Consider the following 25,307-nt stretch of genomic DNA (forward strand, 5'->3'; position numbering starts at 1 on the left):
AGCCTAGCCTTTCATATTTCTGAATTAAATTAGTTGATCCAGATAAGGCCAAGTGTACAAGCACAACTCCAAACACATTGTTTAGAGGAACTGGGCTGAAGAGCACGATGGTGTCAACATAACAGGGCAGGATTTTGGAAAAGAGTTTCTCTTACAGGCTTAAGTCATCATTTCTACCATAAAAAGAAGCAGCAAAGTCACACCTCATAACTGAGTAACCCCCCAAATCAGGGGGTCAATTTTTTTCTTCCCCTGAATAAGCACAGAGTCGCTATCACAGATACAGGTATCATTGTTTAGGAATCCCCAAGGTCAAGTTTGGTTTTGTTGGCTTTTTTCCTTATTAATTTCATTTAGGTAATGGGAGATAAAAACACCTGGGAACTAAAAACATCAAGAAAGTACTGATTTTTTTTGTTTTGCCTTAACACCTCCAAATCATATCTAGCAGCAGTCCTACCTGGCTATGTCACTGAGTTGCTGTCATCAAGCCTATCAAATGTTCTGAAACACAGTTCAAGCTGAGAGTCTACTGAAGGAACAGAGACACACATCACTCCAAATAAATTGCAGTTAAATTCCTCAATTTATAAAGATTATAGAAAATGTTATCTGTCTTTATTGCTCTGTTTTCTGCTCTTTTCAGTTAAATATCCATTAATTTCTAAATGCTAAAATTGTTATGCCTGCAAAGCTCTATTACATCTTGCAAATAAGATGGACTTTTTTGTTCACATGTATGCCTTATTATAGACAGTTGTATAATGGAGTTAACTGTTACAGTTGTTTTCTGATCTAGCCAACAGGCATCCCAAAACATCTTCAACACAGCAAGCTGTCAAATTAAATGTGATGCAAATACTTCCTACTCTCAGTATTTGCACATTTGAAGCAGCAGTTTTCAAAGCCACTTAGGTACCACTAGGCTCAGGATCCACAGAGCATTTGTGCCTTATTAGCAGCATTTACTTTTTCCAGGAATCTTAAATTCTCATGCTTTTTTAGTCCTGTTCACTAAAATATGAAAAAGCATTCAAAGCAATTTTTTTTCTAGAGAATAAAGATATGGCAAATCCATATGAAGCACCTTTAACCAACCTACTCTCTATTACTGGGTTTATTTATTTAAGCCATGTGAGGTAAGATCCACCCCAGCACCTGTTATTCTAATATGTGCTGTGAAGCAGAATACAGTTACTTTTTTATTGTACATGAATGGTCACCTCAAGCAGCCTAGAAACATTTCTCAGGTTATTTCAGCATTGCATGACTAACAATTTTAACACATGATTGAATCAGAAGCACATGAACCCTTCCTTCCAGTTTCTTGACTGAGTAAGGAACAGGCACCTGCAGAACTTTACACAAGGTTCAAAGGAGGAGGGCACCTTTATTTTCCTCCCCAGTTTACCAGACAAGTATATCCTTTACACAAACTAGACAAACTGTGTGGCTACAGGAAAAGATTCAGTGAAGTTGTAGTTGATAGGATGCTTTCCATTATCTTTTTCTCCTGTTGAATGTGTTTTAATGTTTACCTGTTCAAAGCAAGGGAAAAAAACCTCAAGTTCCCTTAGAATAGAAATACAGATTTGTTTTTTAGTTACCTACATCTGGATTTTTAATATATGCAGCACTTTATTTAGCCTTTTCAAATTACATTTGAAATAGACAACCTAGAATAACTTATAAATAAATGAATTGTGCTGCTATGTTAAATACAACTAGGTGAGAAGATACAGCTTTTTTATTCATATTAAAGACATCTAAGTTAAAAATTTTATTAAATTTAATTTGGTTTAGAAGTGGATACTGCTTCCATTTTCAGAAGCAAGCAAATTCTCTTCATTTAAAATGTTACTGCAAAAATGCTTTTACTTTAACCAGGTTAATATTTTTTTTTGTAGCAAGTACACTCATAGAAAATATTGTGGTTAGTTCTGTTAGAATGAAAAAACGGCCAAAGTTAAAACAGCATAAAAAACTTCTTTGATCTATAACTAAGAAAACAAAAAAGACAAGGCCTTCAGTTCCCAGTGAAAACCCTAAACCCCACATACTGAAGATTCCAGAGGTACCTTTTCAAAAGCATTTGTTATTCAAAACCTGACAGGGGCTTTTGAAAGTTCTACTAAACACCTAAAACATAAAGTTATGACTCAAGAAAAAAAAGTGTTAACTGAAATGCGTTTTGTTAAACAAAAATATTTAATATACATTTATTTCCTTAAGGTAGCCAGCATTTTCCCTTTAACTACAACTTTCAAATGCCAGTAAGAGTTTCCATACAAAGGCAGTGTAACTTCAAAAAAAAAAAAAAAAGGAAGCAAATAAAAAGTGCTAGTCCTCCAGATTGAAATAAAAAAAAAAATTATACCTTTGACATGTGTTTACTGATATTTATATAATTGGTTATGTGCAAATAAACACAGTTTAGGACAAAAGTTGCATTTCATAGAAAATGAACGTATTTTCTTTGTTGAACTTATCAGTAAAAACAAACTACTCCTTAGGTTTTCCTCCTAGAGAGTAAAAATACAAAAGGAGATGAAAATTCAAGTTTTTAAACATGCAACTTTATTAAACTACTGTTTTAAAACAGTATGTTCTGTCAGTGGAACAGTTTTAACTGAAGTATTCCCTACTAAAAACCATTTATTTATATCTTGCTTAGTTAAAAATATTTGCCTTAGTTCTTTCTGCCATAGAAGTGCAATATGCACTTAAAAACCACAAACAAAACCATGAAGAATTTGCTTGGACAAAATTTTTTTCTTTCCTTGGTGCACAACATGAGAAGCAGAGATTTGTCACATGTTCTCACACTACCTCATTTAAACTTTATTTACAGCAAAGAGCCCTTCCTTGTGAACAATAGAACAGTTAAGGTACACAACAATCATCCAAGAGAAAAGGGAGTAATTTTGGATTGCCATGCAACTAGACACTTGCTTACTAAGAAAAATGAACAGATTAGTGTGGGGGGGAAAAGGTAAAGAAAGAGAGAATGAAAAACTGAATTAAGTATTTCTAATCAGAGTAAGAACTGAGGGTGCAAGACCACCAGACAGGTAGTAACTGCAGGATCCAGACCCTCCCATCTCAGCCCGAGTTACAAAGCAACCCTGTAGCTCAGCTGCTCACCTGGTTGGGACACAAAGCAGCAGCAAAGTAGAACTGAAGGAACAAGCCTGATGGGAAAACAATCTCCAGTTCCACACAGCCAAACCCAGCCTTTTCTAACTTAGGATACCTCCACAATTTATATACTTCTAAGATACCTCTGCAAGTTGCAGCAGCATTTCTCCCTGTCACGGACAAATGCACTAAGAATTTCTGCTTCAAAATTACTAAGTTATAATCCTGTGTCTAAGCCACTTCGGGAACTCTCACTTGCTGGTATTTATGCTCATTTATCCCAAACTATGAAAACAGCTGTGGTATCAAAAAATCCCAGGCACAAATCCAAAAAATGTCAATGAATCTAAATGAGCAGTATTTTGAAGAACACTCTGTCTCAATGACTGAAGGAGCAAATATAAAAACAGTCCAGAATATAGCCCACTCATTAAAATATCAGAATAGCACATTTTGGAATATGCATCTTTGCTTCTATCACTGCTTCTGCCAGCTCAGGTAGTTTTACAACATACTAAATATTTTCCCCTTTTACAGCTGCCATTTGACAAATCCAATCTAACAAAAGTATCCAAAAGACATTTTATAAAAATGTCTTTCACACATAGCACCAAATATGAGAGATATATTTTAATTTCTTTCAGCACATACTTTTAGAAACACAAGCCCATAACAATCCTTTGCTTTTATCTTCAGAATTCAAGACACTAACATGAACCTTCCAGTTCCAGAATCCCTCCTTTAGATATAGATACTAAAAGAAAAGCCATATGGAACCTGTATGGATTTTCCAGAGAAGTATCAGAGTCAATGAACAAGCACAAGTAGCAGCAGAAAACTTTTCTACCAAAACTTATGCACAGAGAAGTTTTAGTGGCAAAATTAAGTAGCTGAACATACAGTATCTTTTTAAACTTTGTTTACAATTGTTGTATCATCTTTTTGACAGCACAGGGGCCAACAGTATTAAACTGGAAGAGACTGTATTTATACTGCATATTAGGAAGAAATTTTATAACAAAGAAGATAAGGCACTGGAACAGGTTGCCCAGAGAAGCTGTGGATGTCCCATCCCTGGAAGTGTTCAAGGCCAGGCTGGATGGGGCTTTGAGCAGCCTGGTCTAGTGGAAGGTGTCCCTGCCCATGGCACGGGGATTGGACTAGATTAGAGGTCACTTCCAACACAAACCATCCTATGAATTCCCTCTCTTTTAATTTCCCCATAGACATTTTAACCTTTTTATATAAGCACCTTCCTGCTTTCTCTCAAAGCTGTTTACAGCTGTGAGGACTTTTACAAGCATCCTCATTAACCATTTTGAACACTTTCTTTCCATACTGTTTCCAGAAACAGTTTGCATATACAGTTTTTATATATACACATACACACACACATATATGTACACAGTTAACGCAGTATGGCAGTAACAACACACAAGAAACACTGTTTCCATTCCCTGTACTGTCTACCCTGGGCATGGATCTGCTGAGAACACACAGTTTCTGTGCTGGGCAGTTCAGCCTTCGCTGTGCCCTGCCTCGCACAACAGAAACCTGGTCCACAGCTCCAGACTGTAGTCGCTGTAAGATTTGCTCCCTTTAAATTTAAGCTGCCAAACTAAACCTTTAGCATACTTAAAGTGTATTATGCATTATTAGACAACCTTGTGTGCACAACGTGTGGCTCTGTGATTCTTTATTAAGAGCATCTTCAGACACCTGCAACTTTCACCTCGAAGTTTGAGGCATGCGGGGTCACCGGCCAGAGAACTTCACACCACAAGGTAAGGACTGACACCTGAAACTTCTGGACATCAGGAAAACCTGACCTTGCAGGTGAAGATGTGGCAGCTGTGGCGGGACACCCACCCTTTAAGGGCCTTTACCACGGTAACGACCCCGAGCACTCGGGGTTACCGCGGTCACCCGGGAGCGGGCGGGGGGTTCAGAGAGCGGGGACGAGGGGGTGCAGCCGGCACCGGCCTCGCCGTCAGACACGTCCGGCCGCGACCGGCGCGGAGCCAGTCCCGCGGGAGGGCCGAGCCTGCCCCGCTGCCCTGAGCCCCGCGGGGGCGGCCCCGCCACCAGCGCCCCGCCAGGCCGGGCCCCCGCGGCCCCGCACCTCGGGGCGCACTCACCGCTATCCCTGCCGGCCGCGGCGCTGCCCGGGCGGCGGTGCGGGCACAGGAAGTCGCGGGCCGCCTCCAGGTCCTGGAAGTGGCCGAAGGGGACGAGGGTGCAGGACATGATCCCCGATCCTGATCCCGATCCCGGTGCCACCGCCCAACCCGGAAACCGTCCACGACTTCCCTCGGGCCCGGCGCGGACCCGCGCACGGCGCATGCGCCGCGGGAGCTGTCACGTGGCACCGGCAGCTGTGGGCGGGGCGAAGGGGGCGGTCACTGAGGGGCGGGGGCGGGACCGGGATTTACCGGGAGGTGCTGTGGGATTTAAAGGGGAGTGCAGGGGGGTTAAACGCGAGGCGCTGGTAGGGTTTCACGGAGTCAGTTAGGTTGGAAAAGACCTCTGAGATCATCGAGGCTAGCCTCCGACCCAATGTTGCTGTGCCAACTAGACCACGGCACCAAGTGCCACGTCAAGTCTTTCCTTAGGCATCTCCAGGGACGTGACTCCAGCACCTCCCTGGGCAGTTCAACCCAATGTCTAATCAACCCTTTCTTGTGAAGGAATTCCTCCTAATGTCCAACCTAAACCTCCTCTGGCACAGCTTGAGGCTATATCCTCTCATCCTGTGGCTACTTCCCTGGGAGAAGAGACCGACCAGCCACCTGGCTACACCCTCCCTTCAGGCACTTGTAGAGAGCAAAAGGTCACCCCTGAGCCTCCTCCTCTTCGGGGTAAACGATCCCAGCTCCCTCAGCCGGATTTCACCATCCGGGTCTAATGGTGAACTAGCAGGGCCCCAAACACCCATGTTACTGTGAAGAATAGGTAACACCTCCAGTGGGTAGTGAGAACAGGGTTTCTTTCAATCTTAATTGCTCTTGCAAATACAAAGAGATTTTATGGTTTTATTGCCAACCGATTTCTATTCCTCCTCTGGATGCTGAGGCATCTGAGTGGCAGCAGTGATTATGATGAGTGAGATTTGTTGTGGAGTGACATCAGTACAGTGCTGACAGCCGATCCTCAGCCTCAAAAACCTTCCCTCAGGACAAGGAGGAAAAAAAAGCATGTGTGGGAAGAACACCAAGGAATGTTTTCTGGGCCCTAAAGAAACACAAAATGCCCTGTACACAAGACTTGGCAAATTTTTAAATGGATCCTAGTCAACCATGACATTTCAGATATATTTATATATATATGTATTTATTTTTTCTATTTTTTTATTATATATCTATAAATATAAAAATTCAGTTTCTTGTTTTCACACAGGTGTCTTTTATTTCATAGATAACAATGTGTGTCCTTGGATACCATCCAAGGAGTTCTTTTGCTGTGCCTTTTGCAACCGGACTTGTCCATCTCGCATTGGCCTCTTAAGCCACCAGTGCACTTGTAGCAAATGTGGGTAGAGCCCTTCCCAAATCTTTGTTTGCAAAGCCCAGCTATGATGATGGTGATGGAAAAAATAACGTGTGTCTTGAGAAGTTAAAAGCAGAAATGATTGAGCAAGTGGTTCAAGTCCTTCTGCAAGTTTAGTTTGTGGTCTAGATCTTCTGGATGGTATTTAAACACCTTCTAAGACTGAATAGATTTTAATAAGAGAAGCTTCATGCTGGATTGGGTTCTCAGGCAATACACAGGTTAGACTTGAATTTAAACAGATGAATAATCCTGTGGCTATTCAATACAGAGTTGCTGAATGCTGTTTTTCTGATTGGGCATAAAATTACAAGCTATGGAACAATGGGAATAATGTTATTCGAAAACAAGGTCACGGTGTAGGAAAGGTTGAGACACTGTTATAAGGAATGGATAATGACACTGAAGATTTGAACATGTAAAGCCTGTGAGGAAAAACATATTTCATGCCATTTTAGACCCGTAACATGCACAGTCACTAATAATCTCAAGTGAATAAATAAAGAATATGCAAGTAATTAAATTAACAACCAGTTTTATCATTCTTTAGTGAAGCTTTCATCACATTATGAAAATCTTCTTCTTTAGAGACAAGTGCACAGTGTAAGACTGTCATATCCCTGCCTGGTTTGCTGTACACAAAGAAGTCAAGTTACAAAACTGCCAAGATACCAATTAAAGCATAAAATAAGGCAATGAATAATTTAGCAAGTAAGTTTAGTAGGTTTAGATTAGGTAGTAGGAAGAAATTCTTGACTGTGAGGATGGTGAGGCACCGACACAAGTTGCCCAGAGCAGCTATGGATGCCCCCTCCCTGGAAGGCTTCAAGGACAGGTTTGGAGCCAGGCTTGGAGAAAGCTGCTCTATTGTCCAGGGTGTCCCTGCACATGAAAGTGGGGGGTAAGAAGTAGATGATCCTTAAGGTCTTTTCCAGTCCAAACCATTCTCTGTTGCTCCTGCCCCCACCCCCACGCCAGAGGCCCCAGTGCCCAGAACACAGAACCCACCACGCTGTGACATCAGCCTCAGGGACGAGGCCTTCGCAGGCAACGTGGCTGCTGTGGGCACCGAGTCTGCAGCTGTGCTGGTGCAAAGAGCCCTCATTCCTGCAGCTGACACGTGCCTCTGGCAGCCATGAGTTGGCTCTGCCTCCTCGTCCTGCTGGCCACGTGCGGGCTTGCGCACAGCTCATGGGAAAATTGCGGGTAAGTGGCCCCATGCTCTGGAAGGGAGCTTGGGTGATGCTTAGGGGGGTTCCTGGAGGGGGCTGGGCCCGCTTGTACCCCACAGCTATGCCCCAGCTTCCCAAAACCTATGGGGGAGCCACAGTTCCTTGCCAGCAGCCAGGTGCTGACACAGACAGACACACACCCCATGGGCTCCACGAGCCTGCTGTCCATGAAACAGCTGGTGGGGAGGGCAGATGGCTGAGCTTCAGCCTGAGCAGCAGCACAGAGCAGCACAGTAATGACTTTCTGCTTACAGAGCAATCTGTGGGCTCCGACCAGCGGTGTATGACTATGAGCACTTGGTTGATTATTTTGAAGAAACACGTGTTGTGGGTGGCACAGGTGCCAAGGAAGGGGCCTGGCCCTGGCTCATCAGCATCAAGCATCCCAGGATACCAGGCACAAGGCATCTGTGTGGAGGGTCTCTCATCAGCGCAGAGTGGGTCCTCACAGCAGCTCACTGCTTTGACGATGTCAGGTAAGGAGGAACAGGAATTGGGGATATCTCCACAACACCAGCAGGTGCCCTGTCAGCAGCACCATGCCTTACTCCCATCCCCTTTCCTTGCAGTATGCCCATTGCCTGGGCTCTGTAGAGCCCAATTGAGATGCTGCTCAAGAGAAGGCTGGTCTCGTGCCACTGCTTCCTAGCAGCCCCCAGCTCACCATTCCCACAGCCTACGGCATACTAGGGCAGTCCCACCCTCCATAACACTGAAGGCTGGCAAGTGCTGGGCTGCTGCAGCAGATCTACTCCCTCTCACCTCTCTCTCCATCTATCTTCCAGAAATATAAGTGTGTTGTACTTGGTGATTGGGGCCACCCAGCTGACTAAGCCAGGCCGATGGGCAGTATTGCGCCGGATTAAGCAGCTGCGGGTTCACGAATCTTATAATAGAGATGACATGAGCAATGACATCGCTTTGCTGGAACTGAACAAGCCTGTCCAGTGCAACCGCTACATTCAGATGGGCTGTGTGCCTGACCCCACGCAGCCAGTGTCAGAGCTGGAAAACTGCTATGTCGCTGGCTGGGGTGCCACTGCTGCAAGGGGTGAGTTCCCAAGAAGGACTCATATCCTGAGAACAAGCTCAGCACTCTGGGGAGACAGGTTGGGCTTCCCAGCAGTAGAGGCCAAAGCAGCCTCTGTCCTGCTGCAGGACAGATACCTCTGGACAAATGGGCTTGGCCTGCAAGTCACACAGCAGGGACACAGGACTCTAGAGGCAAAACCAAGCTCTAGGGACAGGGAATCAGCCCCAGGAATGGTAGGAGAACTGTCAAGGAGCTGCTGAGTGCTTATTCCTTTCTGTGCTAACAGCTCAAAAATCAAGTGATCTCCTGCAGGAAGCCAAGGTCCACCTCATCGATCTCAAGCTCTGCAACAGCAGCCGATGGTATGCTGGGAAAATCCACATCCACAATGTGTGTGCTGGTTACCCAGAGGGCAAGATTGACACCTGCCAGGTAGGAAGGAGTGTGTGATGAGCCACTCGGCCCCCAGCAGCACAGGCAGCCCGATCAGCACTGCCCAAACACAGCCCCGGGTGGGCCTTGACCGGCCAGTCAGTCACTCTCCCAGCCCCACATCCACACTGCTGTTGGGGCTGCCCTCCCATCCTCCATCCATGTATCCTTGCTCAGTGCCCCCATTGTCCCAGAAAGTCCATTGAGTACTCTTGGCAGCCCAGAGGTTCAGGTGGAACCTCTGTCCTCCACGTGTCCAGAATCACTCTGCAGAGGTGAGAGCGCCCTACCTTGCAGGACCCCAACCTGCTTGCAGCCAAGGTTCTGGAGGCTCCAGCACCTTACTTTGCCGAGAATATACCTCTGGCAGGGACTATGAGGCAGGAGACAGCCCCAGTACTGACCGGGGCCACCCAACATGACCCTAATCCTCTCTGCTCTGCTGCAGGGGGACAGCGGTGGTCCTCTCATGTGCCAAGACAGCATCGCTGACTATTTCTGGATAGTTGGAGTGACCAGCTGGGGAAGAGGCTGCGCGAGAGTAAGGCAGCCTGGAGTCTACACCTCCACTCAGTATTTCTACGACTGGATCCTGGTCCAGTTGGGCCTGAACCCATATGGTGGTGCTTCCTGAGAAGCAGGACAGACAGGATCCAGTGCAGGCTGCAGCGCACCACAACCGTTTCCTGCTGGGACAATGCCTGCTGATCCCAAGGCAGCCTCAGTGTCAAAAGCCTGCTCTGTCCTGCCCACACCCTTCTTCTGCCTGCAGGCAAACAGTGAAGTTGACTTAGTTGTTGAAATAAAGTTACCTGTGTTCACCGTTAACCATGTTTTGCTCCAATTCCACCCCCTGGGCAAGGGATAGACTTCCATGCTCGGCATCTGCAAAATGAACCACTGGGGCACAAAGGGACCAAGTTTCTCCCAAGGGCTGCAACTGGGCGTGGCCAGAGAGGAGAATGCTCTGAGCCACAATGGGATGGAGGAATCTGGCACACCAAGCAGAGGTAGTGTCTCAGTTTAATGAGACTGAACTGTTTTGCTATGAAGGATGAGTCATGATGTAGACCAAACTCCTCTCTCTCAGCAATTGTAAATCCGAAATTAAGAGGCTCCAATCGAGGAAGTATGGAGAAAGAAAAAAATAACATCCCTTTATTAAAGGATATACGTGTATTGGCAGAACAACAACAGAACACAAAAAAAACCCAACACTAATCCTGTACCCAAAAATCCCCTTCAAAATGAAACAGTTCGGTACATTCCCGCTTTTTGGTGCAATTCTAACCACGGTCAGCAGTGGGCACTGCTGGATCACTGGAGGAGCAGAGCCTGCAGTTGCTCGGTGGTGGTTGGCAGGGGCGCTCTTGGGCTCTGACTGTCGCCACGTGAGGCCCCAGTGTGCAGGAGAAGCCGAAAGTGGAGATTTTCCCCCCACCACCGAGAAGGCGAAGGGGAAAAGGGGAAAAAAGGGCTTCTTCCCACAAAAACTCACGCTGTCTGCTGCTGGCTGTGGCCGGGATTTCCCCCTTTTAGTGGGCACAAACTGCTGCCAAACAAGGGAGTGGAGGAGGGAAAGGGTGACCTCCTCCCAAAAAGTTCCTCTGCAGATAGGTCAAGCCTCTCCCAGGAAATCTGAGCAGATCTGAGCTGGGGGCAGAACATGGTGCAGGCAAGGTGGGGCCAGAAAACAGCCAGATGACTAGGCCGAGAACAAAACGACCTTGGAGCCTTTCCAGCATATACCTCGCCTGAGTTGAGGCAAAAGTGAAGGGCCACCGTTTCCGAGGAGAGAAAAAAAAAACCTCATCACCCCTCCCCACAGGCTTAGAGAGGGCCATCCCCTTGGAATGCAGGCCGGCTAGTTAGATTTTTTATGTGGGTCAATTACCCCTTCCCCCTCCCTCGTTCAGCATCTCTCTTTTAAGGAGAGTCAGGGGAAAGAAAAAATTCCCTGCTTGGTTCTTTTTAGAAGAAGTAAATCTGTGACACGGCCTTTGAACTGTACGAGAGACTCCACATGCCCTGCTCGGCCTGAGGGACACAAGTCTCTCCCCATGCAGGTCTCCACAACCCTTCTGTGTCATACGAGAGACTCGAGCCCCGTCACCTTGCACCTTACAGCTCCTCCATGTGTGCCTTACTCCAACCAGGCTCCGCACCCGTTCTTGACCCACTACCAATAATTTCACCAAATCTGCACAAAATGCCACACCAATGGAGAGACTCAAAATCCACCATTAAAATGTATGCAGAATCTGCTCAGGGAATTTTAACGCTCACCCTTTGGCTCCTCCCTGCTCCAAAGATTCCAGCTGTACTCCCCCGCTGCCATCAGCTGCATGTTTGGAGAAAGGAGGCTCCTGAGGTAGTGACCAAGGCTCCTATCTGGGATGGCAAATTGGTGAGGAATGTTGGACCATTGAGGAGTCATGGGCAGTTCCAGTGAGCCAATGGGTGCCCCATTTGATTCCCTACACACCCCCCACTCTCACACAGTGAGACCAGGCTTCTGTAGTGATTGGCTCCCAGGTTTTCTTAGCAGAGTTAGAGATGTCCCATTCCATAAAGCCATTTATTCATGATGCACTGACATAGAAGCAGCTCAAGCTGGAGGTAGAATTCTTACGAGGGCAAGTAGTGATAGGACAAGGGGGAATGGCTTCAAAATGTCAGAGGGTAGGTTCAGATCACATATTAGACGGAAATTCTCAACTGTGAGGGTGGTACAGTACTGGCACAGATTGCCCAGAGCAGCTGCAGATGCTCTCTGCATGGCAGGCTTCAAGGACAGGTTTGGAGCCAGGCCTTGAACAACCTGGCCTAGTGCAAGGAATCCCTCCCCACCTGCAGCACGGGGGTCAGAACTACATGACCCCTAGGGTCCCTTCCAGCCCAAACCATTCCATGGTTCAACAATTCTATGTTGCTCCTGCCTCCACCCCCACACCAGAGGCCTAAGTACCCAGAACACAGAACCCACCACGCTGTGACATCAGCCCTGGGGACGAGGCCTTCACGGGCAACCGGCTGCTGCGGGCACTGCGTCTGCGGCTGTGCTGGTGCGAGGAGCCCTCACTTCTTGCAGCTGACACGTGCCTCTGGCAGCCATGAGTTGGCTCTGCCTCCTCGTCCTGCTGGCCACGTACGGGCTTGTGCACGGCACGTGGGACAACTGTGGGTAAGTGGCCCCACGCTGTGGGAGGGAGCTTGGGCGATGCTTAGGACGGGCCGTGGGAGCAGGCCCGTTGTCCCCTGTGGCTATTCCCCGGCTTCCCAAAACCCATGGGGGAGCCCCAGTTCCTTACCAGCAGCCAGGTGCTGACACAGACAGACACACAACCTGTGGGCTCCGCGGGCCTGCTGTCCATGCTGGTGGGGAGGGCAGACGGCTGAGCTTCAGCCTGAGCAGCAGCACAGAGCAGCACAGTAATGACTTTCTGCTTACAGATCGATGTGTGGGCTCCGAGCCATCGGTTATGACTACGGTGCCAGCGCTTATCAATATGGCTACTATGGCATGACACGCGTCGTGGGTGGCACAGGTGCCCATGAAGCATCCTGGCCCTGGCTCGTCAGCCTCCAGCATGAGTGGATACCAGACACGGGGCATTTGTGTGGAGGGTCCCTCGTCCACCCGCAATGGGTCCTCACGGCAGCCCACTGCTTTGACTCTGTCACGTAAGAAGGAGCAGGGAACGGGGGTATCCTCACAACACCAGCAGGTGCCCTGTCACCGGCACCACGTCTTACTCCCATCCCCTTTGCTTGCAGTGAGCCCAGCTGACAGACTGGGCTCAGGAGAAGGCTGGTCTCATGCCACTGCTTCTTAGCAGCCCCAGCTCACCATTCCCACAGCCTAAGGCATACTAGGGCAGTCAGTGCCCCTTAGCACTGAAGGCTGACAAGTGCTGGGCTGCTGCAGTGCATGGCTCTGCTCCCTCTCACCCCTTTCTCTGCTTCTGCCTTCCAGCAACATCAGCCTGGTGTACGTGGTGATCGGGGCCACCCAGTTGACTCAACCGGGCCCTGGGGCACAAGTCCGCTACATTAAGCAGCTGCGCCTTCACCAATACTATAATAAAGTCAACATGAAGAACGACATTGCCATGCTGGAACTGGACCATCCTGTCCAGTGCAGCCCCTACATCCAGCTGGCCTGTGTGCCCGACCCGACACTGATAGTGTCAGATCTGTTCTACTGCTTTGTCGCTGGCTGGGGTGCCACCACTGCAAGGGGTGAGTTCCCAAGAAGGACTCGGGCTCTGAGGGCAGTCTCAGTACCCTGGGGAGACAGGTTGGGCTTCCTGACAGCAGAGGCCAAAGCCAGAGTCCCGCTGCAGGACGGATGCCTCTGGACAAATGGGCCTGGCTTGCGCCCAAAGTCACACAGCAGGGACACAGCACTCCAGTGCCTCTCCAGAGGCCAAGCCAAGCCCTAGCAATGGGAATCAGCCTCAGGCAGGGCAGGAGAAATGTCAAGGAGCTGCTGAGTGCTCATTCCTTTCTGTGCTCACAGCTTCAAGAACAAGCGATCTCCTGCAGGAGGCCCAGGTCCACCTCATCGATCTCAAGCTCTGCAACAGCAGCCAGTGGTATGCGGGGAAAATCCACAGCTCCAACCTGTGTGCTGGTTATCCACAGGGCATCATCGACACCTGCCAGGTAGGAAGGAGTGTGTGATGAGCCACTCGGCCCCCAGCAGCACAGGCAGCCCGGTCAGCACTGCCCAAACACAGCCCCGGGTGGGCCTTGACCGGCCAGTCAGTCACTCTCCCAGCCCCACATCCACACTGCTGTTGAGGCTGCCCTCCCATTCTCCATCCATGTGTCCTTGCTCAGTGCCCCAGAAGTCTGTCACTCTGCCCCAAAAGTCCATCCAGTCCTCTTGGCAGGCCTGGGGACCAGATGCCAATCCTGCAACATCCATCCTTTGCACATCCAGAATCACTGTGCAGACATGAGAGAGAGCCCTAGCTTGCAGGACCCCAACCCATTCACAGTCAAGGTTCTGGATGCTCCAGCACCTTGGTGTGCTGTGAATACATCCCTGGCACCTTGCTCTGCTGGGAATACAGCTCAGCTGTGAGAGAGAAGGAGACAGCCCCAGTGCTGACTGGGGCCACCCAACATGACCTTAATCCTCTCTGCTCCACTGCAGGGGGACAGCGGTGGTCCTCTCATGTGCAAGGACAACATCGCTGACTACTACTGGGTTGTTGGAGTGACCAGCTGGGGAAGAGGCTGTGCAAGACCAAAGCAGCCTGGAATCTACACCTCCACTCAGTACTTCTACAATTGGATGCTGGCGGAGATGGCTGCAAGCCCATATGGAAGTGCTTCTTGAGCAGCAGGACAGACAGGATCCAGTGCAGGCTGCAGCGCACCACAACTGTTTCCTGCTGGAACAATGCCTGCTGATCCCAAGGCAGCCTCAGTGTCAAAAGCCTGCTCTGTCCTGCCCACATCCTTCTTCTGCCTGCAGGCAAACAGTGAAGTTGACTTAGTTGTTGAAATAAAGTTACCTGTGTTCACCGTTAACCATGTTTTGCTCCAATTCCACCCCCTGGGCAAGGGATAGACTTCCATGCTCGGCACCTGCAAAATGAACCATTGGGGCACAAAGGGACCGAGTTTCTCCCAGGGACTGCAACTGAGCGTGGCCAGAGAGGAGAGTGCTCTGAGCCACAATGGGATGGAGGAAAGTGGCACAATCAAGCAAGGCTAGCAAGAGGATAGGAAAAAACAAGGCCACTTGCAGACATCTCTGGGGGGTGATGCAGCATTAGGGCACACCAGCTTGTTATTTGGCTGTGATGTAAGTCTTGGCTCATGGGAGAGACCTGGGAAACTCCTGGGTATGCCAACCAAAATTCCTGCCTCCTGACAGGAGTCACAGTGCCCTAAGGAAGAGCCAAATATCATGTGTAGCTAATGGGGAGTGATGTGCAAGGTGGTCACACTTCACAGATACTCGAAGGAAGAGTTGGGGTCATTCTGGGGAGAGGAACGTGGCAGGAACAGCAGGAGCCAGGAAACCACATCAGTAATGCCACGGAAGGCCAAGGTGAGCCAGCTATCAGCACTTGCAACACCAAGTCTACTGACAGGCGGGCCAAACTTGGGATCCAGGGGGAAAAAATCACAGAGGTTGGCTCTTTAGTTGGGAGGAGACAAGGACAGGGAAGACAGGAGGAGTCAAGGAAGATGAGAGGAGAGTATAAGCGTGGGAAATGGAGAGAAGGGGAGATTGGGGAGCCAGTTGCACAGGCACAAACTGCTGGTTGTTGCTCTGGTTTGACTGCATGCTGCACATAATCCTCACAGGATGGGAAAGAAACTTCTTATCGCAACCTAATAATTAACAAGTCATCTAATTACTGCACAAATTTGCCCTGTAATTTTAGACCATTAAAATCAACCCGTTACATTTTATAAACAAAAAAAAGTGGAATTGGTAGTGGATCCAGTAAAGCCTCGGTGTTGACATGTCTGAGGCAGTTGCTGCCTTTTCCAGGTGAAGGCAAGCGAAGGTTGACTTTGGTCTCTCTGTTTCTGGATACTTTTCTTGGCTCCCAGGGCAATAGGGTCCTGTCTCGTGGTGGGTGGCATTCTTCCCTTAGTTTTAATAAATATGAACTGCGCTGAGACCAACTGTCCCACACCTCTACTTGTCCCTACCAGCCTGGCAAATGCTTCTTAAAGTATTTCCTGATGTGAGGGGCTGCCTGCTCTACAAAGACACTAAGTGCAAGTGTGTCGTGAAAGTTTGGTGTTGGTCATTATCCTGAGTAGTTAGCAGACCAGGTTCTAGCTGGCCAATCCCCCTGGCACATTGTTATTGCACGGTCTTTCCAAAATTCTGCTCTACATAACAACTTCTCCCAGTTTTGCACAACCTTGGTCAAAAATGTCCCCTTATCTATGCCAGGGATAATTCCCATCATGTCAAAGAGAACGAGGGACTTGAAACCCCTTTTTACATGCTAGAAAGGCACTTCAGCTCCCTTTCTGTATGTGCCAAGGGACCCTACCTCCCCTTGCACTGTACGAGAGACTCCACATGCCCTGCTCGGCCTGAGGGACACAAGTCTCTCCCCATGCAGGTCTCCACAACCCTTCTGTGTCATACGAGAGACTCGAGCCCCGTCACCTTGCACCTTACAGGGGCCTACACAGCTCCTCCATGTGTGCCTTACTCCAACCAGGCTGCGCACCCGTTCTTGACCCACTACCAATAATTTCACCAAATCTGCACAAAATGCCACACCAATGGAGAGACTAAAATCCACCCTTATAATGCATGCAGAATCTGCTCAGGGAATTTTAACGCTCACCCTTTGGCTCCTCCCTGCTCCAAAGATTCCAGTTGAATGCATCCACTGCCATCAGCTGCATGTTTAGAGAAGGGAGGCTCCCGAGGCAGTGACCAAGGCTCCCATCTGGGATGGCAAATTGGTGAGGAATGTTGGACCATTGAGGAGTCATGGGCAGTTCCAGTGAGCCAATGGGTGCCCCATTTGATTCCCTACACACCCCACAGTGAGACCAGGCTTCTGTAGTGATTGGCTCCCAGGTTTTCTTAGCAGAGTTAGAGATGTCCCATTCCATAAAGCCATTTATTCATGATGCACTGACATAGAAGCAGCTCAAGCTGGAGGTAGAATTCTTACGAGGGCAAGTAGTGATAGGACAAGGGGGAATGGCTTCAGAATGTCAGAGGGTAGGTTTAGATCACATATTAGAAGGAAACACTCGACTGTGAGGGTGGTGCAGTACTGGCACAGATTGCCCAGAGTAGCTGCAGATGCCCTCTGCCCAGAAGGCTTCAAGGACAGGTTTGGAGCCAGGCCTTGAGCAACCTGGTCTAGTGCAAGGAATCCCTCCCCACCTGCAGCATGGGGGTCAGAACTACATGATCCAGAAGGACCCTTCCTGCCCAAACCATTCTATGGTTCTGTGATTCTATGTTGCTCCTGCCCCCATCCTCACGCCCAGAACACAGAACCCACCACGCTGTGACATCAGCCCTGGGGACGAGGCGTTCACGGGCAACCGGCTGCTGCGGGCACTGCGTCTGCGGCTGTGCTGGTGCGAGGAGCCCTCATTTCTTGCAGCTGACACGTGCCTCTGGCAGCCATGAGTTGGCTCTGCCTCCTCGTCCTGCTGGCCACGTGCGGGCTTGTGCACGGCACGTGGGACAACTGTGGGTAAGTGGCCCCACGCTGTGGGAGGGAGTTTGGGCGATGCTTAGGAGGGGCCATGGGAGCAGGCCCGTTGTCCCCTGTGGCTATGTCACAGCTTCCCAAAACCCATGGGGGAGCCCCAGTTCCTTGCCAGCAACCAGGTGCTGACACAGACAGACACACAACCTGTGGGCTCTGCAGGCCTGCTGTCCATGCTGGTGGGGAGGGCAGACGGCTGAGCTTCAGCCTGAGCAGCAGCACAGAGCAGCACAGTAATGACTTTCTGCTTACAGATCGATGTGTGGGCTCCGAGCCATCGGTTATGACTACGGTGCCAGCGCTTATCAGTATGGCTACTATGGCATGACACGCGTCGTGGGTGGCACAGGTGCCCACGAAGCGTCCTGGCCCTGGCTCGTCAGCCTCCAGCATGAGTGGATACCAGACACGGGGCATTTGTGTGGAGGGTCCCTCGTCCACCCGCAATGGGTCCTCACGGCAGCCCACTGCTTTGACTCTGTCACGTAAGGAGGAGCAGGGAATGGGGGTATCCTCACAACACCAGCAGGTGCCCTGTCACCAGCACCACGTCTTACTCCCATCCCCTTTGCTTGCAGTGAGCCCAGCTGACAGACTGGGCTCAGGAGAAGGCTGGTCTCATGCCACTGCTTCTTAGCAGCCCCAGCTCACCATTCCCACAGCCCAAGGCAGACTAGGGCAGTCCGTGCCCCATAGCACTGAAGGCTGACAAGTGCTGGGCTGCTGCAGTGCATGGCTCTGCTCCCTCTCACCCCTTTCTCTGCTTCTGCCTTCCAGCAACATCAGCCTGGTGTACGTGGTGATCGGGGCCACCCAGTTGACTCAACCGGGCCCTGGGGCACAAGTCCGCTACATTAAGCAGCTGCGCCTTCACCAATACTATAATAAAGACACCATGAAGAACGACATTGCCATGCTGGAACTGGACCATCCTGTCCAGTGCAGCCCCTACATCCAGCTGGCCTGTGTGCCCGACCCGACACTGATAGTGTCAGATCTGTTCTACTGCTTTGTCGCTGGCTGGGGTGCCACCACTGCAAGGGGTGAGTTCCCAAGAAGGACTCGGGCTCTGAGGGCAGTCTCAGCACCCTGGGGAGACAGGTTGGGCTTCCTGACAGCAGAGGCCAAAGCCAGAGTCCCGCTGCAGGATGGATGCCTCTGGACAAATGGGCCTGGCTTGCGCCCAAAGTCACACAGCAGGGACACAGCACTCCAGTGCCTCTCCAGAGGCCAAACCAAGCCCTAGCAATGGGAATCAGCCTCAGGCAGGGCAGGAGAAATGTCAAGGAGCTGCTGAGTGCTCATTCCTTTCTGTGCTCACAGCTTCAAGAACAAGCGATCTCCTGCAGGAGGCCCAGGTCCACCTCATCGATCTCAAGCTCTGCAACAGCAGCCAGTGGTATGCGGGGAAAATCCACAGCTCCAACCTGTGTGCTGGTTATCCACAGGGCATCATCGACACCTGCCAGGTAGGAAGGAGTGTGTGATGAGCCACTCGGCCCCCAGCAGCACAGGCAGCCCGGTCAGCACTGCCCAAACACAGCCCCGGGTGGGCCTTGACCGGCCAGTCAGTCACTCTCCCAGCCACACATCCACGCTGCTGTTGGGGCTGCCCTCCCATTCTCCATCCACGTGTCCTTGCTCACTGCCCCCATTGTCCCAGAAGTCTGTCACTCTGCCCCGAAAGTCCATCCAGTCCTCTTGGCAGGCCTGGGGACCAGATGCCAATCCTGCAACATCCATCCTTTGCACATCCAGAATCACTGTGCAGACATGAGAGAGAGCCCTAGCTTGCAGGACCCCAACCCATTCACAGTCAAGGTTCTGGATGCTCCAGCACCTTGGTGTGCTGTGAATACATCCCTGGCACCTTGCTCTGCTGGGAATACAGCTCAGCTGTGAGAGAGAAGGAGACAGCCCCAGTGCTGACTGGGGCCACCCAACATGACCTTAATCCTCTCTGCTCCACTGCAGGGGGACAGCGGTGGTCCTCTCATGTGCAAGGACAACATCGCTGACTACTACTGGGTTGTTGGAGTGACCAGCTGGGGAAGAGGCTGTGCAAGACCAAAGCAGCCTGGAATCTACACCTCCACTCAGTACTTCTACAATTGGATGCTGGCGGAGATGGCTGCAAGCCCATATGGAAGTGCTTCTTGAGCAGCAGGACAGACAGGATCCAGTGCAGGCTGCAGCGCACCACAACCGTTTCCTGCTGGGACAATGCCTGCTGATCCCAAGGCAGCCTCAGTGTCAAAAACCTGCTCTGTCCTGCCCACACCCTTCTTCTGCCTGCAGGCAAACAGTGAAGTTGACTTAGTTGTTGAAATAAAGTTACCTGTGTTCACCGTTAACCATGTTTTGCTCCAATTCCACCCCCTGGGCAAGGGATAGACTTCCATGCTCGGCACCTGCAAAATGAACCATTGGGGCACAAAGGGACCGAGTTTCTCCCAGGGACTGCAACTGAGCGTGGCCAGAGAGGAGAGTGCTCTGAACCACAATGGGATGGAGGAAAGTGGCACAATCAAGCAAGGCTAGCAAGAGGATAAGAAAAAACAAGGCCACTTGCAGACATCTCTGGGGGGTGATGCAGCATTAGGGCACACAATCTTGTTATTTGGCTGTGATGTAAGTCTTGGCTCATGGGAGAGACCTGGGAAACTCCTGGGTATGCCAACCAAAATTCCTGCCTCCTGACAGGAGTCACAGTGCCCTAAGGAAGAGCCAAATATCATGTGTAGCTAATGGGGAGTGATGTGCAAGGTGGTCACACTTCACAGATACTCGAAGGAAGAGTTGGGGTCATTCTGGGGAGAGGAACGTGGCAGGAACAGCAGGAGCCAGGAAACCACATCAGTAATGCCACGGAAGGCCAAGGTGAGCCAGCTATCAGCACTTGCAACACCAAATCTGTTGACAGGCGGGCCAAACTTGGGATCCAGGGGGAAAAAATCACAGGGGTTGACTCCTTATCTGTGAGGAGACAAGGACAGGGAGGACAGGAGGAGTCAAGGAAGATGAGAGGAGAGAGTAAGTGCGGGAAATGGAGAGAAGGGGAGATTGAGGAGCCAGTTGCACAGGCACAAACTGCTGGTTGTTGCTCTGGTTTGACTGCATGCTGCACATAATCCTCACAGGATGGGAAAGAAACTTCTTATCGCAACCTAATAATTAACAAGTCATCTAATTACTGCACAAATTTGCCCTGTAATTTTAGACCATTAAAATCAACCCGTTACATTTTATAAACAAAAAAAAAGTGGAATTGGTAGTGGATCCAGTAAAGCCTCGGTGTTGACATGTCTGAGGCAGTTGCTGCCTTTTCCAGGTGAAGGCAAGCGAAGGTTGACTTTGGTCTCTCTGTTTCTGGATACTTTTCTTGGCTCCCAGGGCAATAGGGTCCTGTCTCGTGGTGGGTGGCACTCTTCCCTTAGTTTTAATAAATATGAGCTGCGCTGAGACCAACTGTCCCACACCTCTACTGGTCCCTACCAGCCTGACAAATGCTTCTTAAAGTATTTCCTGATGTGAGGGGCTGCCTGCTCTACAAAGACACTAAGTGCAAGTGTGTCGTGAAAGTTTGGTGTTGGTCATTATCCTGAGTAGTTAGCAGACCAGGTTCTAGCTGGCCAGTCCCCCTGGCACATTGTTATTGCACGGTCTTTCCAAAATTCTGCTCTACATAACAACTTCTCCCAGTTTTGCACAACCTTGGTCAAAAATGTCCCCTTATCTATGCCAGGGATAATTCCCATCATGTCAAAGAGAACGAGGGACTTGAAACCCCTTTTTACATGCTAGAAAGGCACTTCAGCTCCCTTTCTGTATGTGCCAAGGGACCCTACCTCCCCTTGCACTGTACGAGAGACTCCACATGCCCTGCTCGGCCTGAGGGACACAAGTCTCTCCCCATGCAGGTCTCCACAACCCTTCTGTGTCATACGAGAGACTCGAGCCCCGTCACCTTGCACCTTACAGGGGCCTACACAGCTCCTCCATGTGTGGCTTACTCCGACCGGGCTACGCACCCGTTCTTGACCCACTACCAATAATTTCACCAAATCTGCACAAAATGCCACACCAATGGAGAGACAAATCCACCCTTATAATGCATGCAGAATCTGCTCAGGGAATTTTAATGCTCACCCTTTGGATCCTCCCTGCTCCAAAGATTCCAGCCCTACTTCCCTGCTGCCATCAGCTGCATGTTTAGAGAAGGGAGGCTCCCGAGGTAGTGACCAAGGCTCCCATCTGGGATGGCAAATTGGTGAGGAATGTTGGACCATTGAGGAGTCATGTGCAGTTCCAGTGAGCCAGTGGGTGCCCCATTTGATTCCCTACACACCCCACTCTCACACAGTGAGACCAGGCTTCTGTAGTGATTGGCCCCCAGGTTTTCTTAGCAGAGTTAGAGATGTCCCATTCCATAAAGCCATTTATTCATGATGCAGTAACATAGAAGCAGCTCAAACTGGTGCCTCCAAGGAGGGAACCGTATCAAAGGAACCACTGAGCTTTTATCCTCTCACAGTCTAAGCACACCAAAATCTCAGTTCTCCCTCCTGAACTATTGGCTCCTGCTGTGTCTCTCAATGTCCATTCACCTGGCTGGCACCACGGGTCCCCGTGCCCTTCACTGTGCAAAGAGTTGGCAGTTCACAGGCTCTTGTCTTGAGCTCCTGCCACCCAGCGCTCAATCTACAGCTGCACATTGAGCTGCCTGCCCAGAATGTTCCGCAACAGCTGCCTACCCCAGGGTCTTCAAAGCCTCATCCTGCAAGAAGAGGCATCAAAGAAATCTGGAGATGGAATTCTTCCAAGAGCTAGTATTGATAGGACGAGGGGGAATGGCTTCAAAATGTCTGATGGTGAGTTTAATTCACATATAAGGAAGAAATTCTTGAGTGTGAGGGTGGTGCAGTACTGGCACAGATTGCCCAGAGCAGCTGCAGATGCCCTCTGCCCAGAAGGCTTCCAGGACAGGTTTGGAGCCAGGCCTTGAACAACCTGGCCTAGTGCAAGGAATCCCTCCCCACCTGCATCACGGGGGTCAGAACTACATGATCCGGAAGGACCCTTCCTGCCCAAACCATTCTATGGTTCTATAATTCTGTGTTGCTCCTGCCTCCATCCTCATGCCCAGAACACAGAACCCACCACGCTGTGACATCAGCCCTGGGGACGAGGCCTTCGCAAGCAACGTGGCTGCTGCAGGCACTGCGTCTGCGGCTGTGCTGGTGCGAGGAGCCCTCATTTCTTGCAGCTGACACGTGCCTCTGAGAGCCATGAGTTGGCTCTGCCTCCTTGTCCTGCTGGCCACGTGTGGGCTTGCGCACGGCACGTGGGACAACTGTGGGTAAGTGGCCCCACGCTGTGGGAGGGAGCTTGGGCGATGCTTAGGAAGGGCCATGGGAGCAGGCCCGTTGTCCCCTGTGGCTATTCCCCAGCTTCCCAAAACCCATGGGGGAGCCTCAGTTCCTTGCCAGCAACCAGGTGCTGACACAGACAGACACACAACCTGTGGGCTCCGTGGGCCTGCTGTCCATGCTGGTGGGGAGGGCAGATGGCTGAGCTTCAGCCTGAGCAGCAGCACAGAGCAGCACAGTAATGACTTTCTGCTTACAGATCGATGTGTGGGCTCCGAGCCATCGGTTATGACTACGGTGCCAGCGCTTATCAATATGGCTACTATGGCATGACACGCGTCGTGGGTGGCACAGGTGCCCATGAAGCATCCTGGCCCTGGCTCGTCAGCCTCCAGCATGAGTGGATACCAGACACGGGGCATTTGTGTGGAGGGTCCCTCGTCCACCCGCAATGGGTCCTCACGGCAGCCCACTGCTTTGACTCTGTCACGTAAGGAGGAGCAGGGAATGGGGGTATCCTCACAACACCAGCAGGTGCCCTGTCACCGGCACCACGTCTTACTCCCATCCCCTTTGCTTGCAGTGAGCCCAGCTGACAGACTGGGCTCAGGAGAAGGCTGGTCTCATGCCACTGCTTCTTAGCAGCCCCAGCTCACCATTCCCACAGCCCAAGGCAGACTAGGGCAGTCCGTGCCCCATAGCACTGAAGGCTGACAAGTGCTGGGCTGCTGCAGTGCATGGCTCTGCTCCCTCTCACCCCTTTCTCTGCTTCTGCCTTCCAGCAACATCAGCCTGGTGTACGTGGTGATCGGGGCCACCCAGTTGACTCAACCGGGCCCTGGGGCACAAGTCCGCTACATTAAGCAGCTGCGCCTTCACCAATACTATAATAAAGACACCATGAAGAATGACATTGCCATGCTGGAACTGGACCATCCTGTCCAGTGCAGCCCCTACATCCAGCTGGCCTGTGTGCCCGACCCGACACTGATAGTGTCAGATCTGTTCTACTGCTTTGTCGCTGGCTGGGGTGCCACCACTGCAAGGGGTGAGTTCCCAAGAAGGACTCGGGCTCTGAGGGCAGTCTCAGCACCCTGGGGAGACAGGTTGGGCTTCCTGACAGCAGAGGCCAAAGCCAGAGTCCCACTGCAGGATGGATGCCTCTGGACAAATGGGCCTGGCTTGCGCCCAAAGTCACACAGCAGGGACACAGCACTCCAGTGCCTCTCCAGAGGCCAAACCAAGCCCTAGCAATGGGAATCAGCCTCAGGCAGGGCAGGAGAAATGTCAAGGAGCTGCTGAGTGCTCATTCCTTTCTGTGCTCACAGCTTCAAGAACAAGCGATCTCCTGCAGGAGGCCCAGGTCCACCTCATCGATCTCAAGCTCTGCAACAGCAGCCAGTGGTATGCGGGGAAAATCCACAGCTCCAACCTGTGTGCTGGTTATCCACAGGGCATCATCGACACCTGCCAGGTAGGAAGGAGTGTGTGATGAGCCACTCGGCCCCCAGCAGCACAGGCAGCCCGGTCAGCACTGCCCAAACACAGCCCCGGGTGGGCCTTGACCGGTCAGTCAGTCACTCTCCCAGCCCCACATCCACACTGCTGTTGGGGCTGCCCTCCCATTCTTCATCCATGTGTCCTTGCTCAGTGCCCAGAAGTCTGTCACTCTGCCCCGAAAGTCCATCCAGTCCTCTTGGCAGGCCTGGGGTCCAGATGCCAATCCTGCAACATCCATCCTTTGCACATCCAGAATCACTGTGCAGACATGAGAGAGAGCCCTAGCTGGCAGGACCCCAACCCACTCACAGTCAAGGTTCTGGATGCTCCAGCACCTTGGTGTGCTGTGAATACATCCCTGGCACCTTGCTCTGCTGGGAATACAGCTCAGCTGTGAGAGAGAAGGAGACAGCCCCAGTGCTGACTGGGGCCACCCAACATGACCTTAATCCTCTCTGCTCCACTGCAGGGGGACAGCGGTGGTCCTCTCATGTGCAAGGACAACATCGCTGACTACTACTGGGTTGTTGGAGTGACCAGCTGGGGAAGAGGCTGTGCAAGACCAAAGCAGCCCGGAATCTACACCTCCACTCAGTACTTCTACAATTGGATGCTGGCGGAGATGGCTGCAAGCCCATATGGAAGTGCTTCTTGAGCAGCAGGACAGACAGGATCCAGTGCAGGCTGCAGCGCACCACAACCGTTTCCTGCTGGGACAATGCCTGCTGATCCCAAGGCAGCCTCAGTGTCAAAAGCCTGCTCTGTCCTGCCCACACCCTTCTTCTGCCTGCAGGCAAACAGTGAAGTTGACTTAGTTGTTGAAATAAAG

General features: G+C 50.7%; 4 protein-coding genes across 8 annotated transcripts in view; 3 read left to right on the forward strand and 1 right to left on the reverse strand.

Annotated features, from left to right (window-relative positions):
* Positions 1-5,496, reverse strand: part of RAB3GAP2 (RAB3 GTPase activating non-catalytic protein subunit 2) — a 45,968-nt gene extending 40,472 nt beyond the window's left edge. For both annotated transcript variants that reach the window (XM_051782938.1, XM_051782937.1), the window contains exon 1: positions 5,277-5,496. In XM_051782938.1, the coding sequence (XP_051638898.1) occupies positions 5,277-5,481 (205 nt within the window). In that variant the 5' untranslated portion in view covers positions 5,482-5,496. The remainder of the gene's footprint in view (positions 1-5,276) is intronic.
* A 1,959-nt stretch (positions 5,497-7,455) lies between these two features.
* Positions 7,456-10,200, forward strand: LOC127469089 (acrosin-like). Its single transcript, XM_051782996.1, has 5 exons — positions 7,456-7,890; positions 8,171-8,392; positions 8,702-8,967; positions 9,236-9,381; positions 9,830-10,200. The coding sequence occupies exons 1-5, from the start codon at positions 7,820-7,822 to the stop codon at positions 10,013-10,015; spliced, it is 891 nt and encodes a 296-aa protein (XP_051638956.1). The 5' UTR covers positions 7,456-7,819; the 3' UTR covers positions 10,016-10,200.
* A 2,150-nt stretch (positions 10,201-12,350) lies between these two features.
* On the forward strand, positions 12,351-19,950 carry LOC127469087 (acrosin-like). 4 transcript variants are annotated; one of them, XM_051782994.1, is made up of 5 exons: positions 12,351-12,565; positions 17,864-18,094; positions 18,387-18,652; positions 18,933-19,078; positions 19,584-19,949. In XM_051782994.1, the coding sequence occupies exons 1-5, from the start codon at positions 12,495-12,497 to the stop codon at positions 19,767-19,769; spliced, it is 900 nt and encodes a 299-aa protein (XP_051638954.1). In that variant the 5' UTR covers positions 12,351-12,494; the 3' UTR covers positions 19,770-19,949. The 4 variants fall into 4 exon arrangements, with proteins under 4 accessions (XP_051638954.1, XP_051638953.1, XP_051638951.1 ...); XM_051782993.1 differs by lacking the exons at positions 17,864-18,094; positions 18,387-18,652; positions 18,933-19,078 and adding exons at positions 12,835-13,065; positions 13,358-13,623; positions 13,904-14,049 and having other exon boundaries at positions 12,355-12,565; positions 19,584-19,941; XM_051782991.1 differs by lacking the exons at positions 17,864-18,094; positions 18,387-18,652; positions 18,933-19,078; positions 19,584-19,949 and adding exons at positions 12,835-13,065; positions 13,358-13,623; positions 13,904-14,049; positions 14,546-14,792 and having other exon boundaries at positions 12,355-12,565.
* A 2,828-nt stretch (positions 19,951-22,778) lies between these two features.
* Positions 22,779-25,133, forward strand: LOC127469088 (acrosin-like). Its single transcript, XM_051782995.1, has 5 exons — positions 22,779-22,968; positions 23,238-23,468; positions 23,761-24,026; positions 24,307-24,452; positions 24,948-25,133. Exons 1-5 carry the CDS (start codon positions 22,898-22,900, stop codon positions 25,131-25,133), a joined length of 900 nt encoding a protein of 299 aa, XP_051638955.1. The 5' UTR covers positions 22,779-22,897.
* Positions 25,134-25,307: the final 174 nt, after the last annotated feature.

Source organism: Manacus candei, unplaced genomic scaffold, assembly GCF_025592945.1.
Source record: "Manacus candei isolate 608988 ecotype Guabito, Panama unplaced genomic scaffold, ASM2559294v1 h1tg000017l, whole genome shotgun sequence".
Lineage (NCBI taxonomy): Eukaryota > Metazoa > Chordata > Aves > Passeriformes > Pipridae > Manacus > Manacus candei.

Excerpts from the sequence above, each read along its gene's own strand:
- LOC127469087 (XM_051782994.1), top strand. The coding sequence starts at position 12,495 with ATGAGTTGGCTCTGCCTCCTCGTCCTGCTGGCCACGTACGGGCTTGTG. Across the intron at positions 12,566-17,863 it reads GGCACGTGGGACAACTGTGG|ATCGATGTGTGGGCTCCGAG; the intron begins GTAAGTGGCCCC and ends TTCTGCTTACAG. Across the intron at positions 18,095-18,386 it reads CACTGCTTTGACTCTGTCAC|CAACATCAGCCTGGTGTACG; the intron begins GTAAGGAGGAGC and ends TCTGCCTTCCAG.
- LOC127469088 (XM_051782995.1), top strand. The coding sequence starts at position 22,898 with ATGAGTTGGCTCTGCCTCCTTGTCCTGCTGGCCACGTGTGGGCTTGCG. Across the intron at positions 24,027-24,306 it reads GGGTGCCACCACTGCAAGGG|CTTCAAGAACAAGCGATCTC; the intron begins GTGAGTTCCCAA and ends CTGTGCTCACAG. Across the intron at positions 24,453-24,947 it reads GCATCATCGACACCTGCCAG|GGGGACAGCGGTGGTCCTCT; the intron begins GTAGGAAGGAGT and ends GCTCCACTGCAG.
- LOC127469089 (XM_051782996.1), top strand. The coding sequence starts at position 7,820 with ATGAGTTGGCTCTGCCTCCTCGTCCTGCTGGCCACGTGCGGGCTTGCG. Across the intron at positions 7,891-8,170 it reads AGCTCATGGGAAAATTGCGG|AGCAATCTGTGGGCTCCGAC; the intron begins GTAAGTGGCCCC and ends TTCTGCTTACAG. Across the intron at positions 8,968-9,235 it reads GGGTGCCACTGCTGCAAGGG|CTCAAAAATCAAGTGATCTC; the intron begins GTGAGTTCCCAA and ends CTGTGCTAACAG.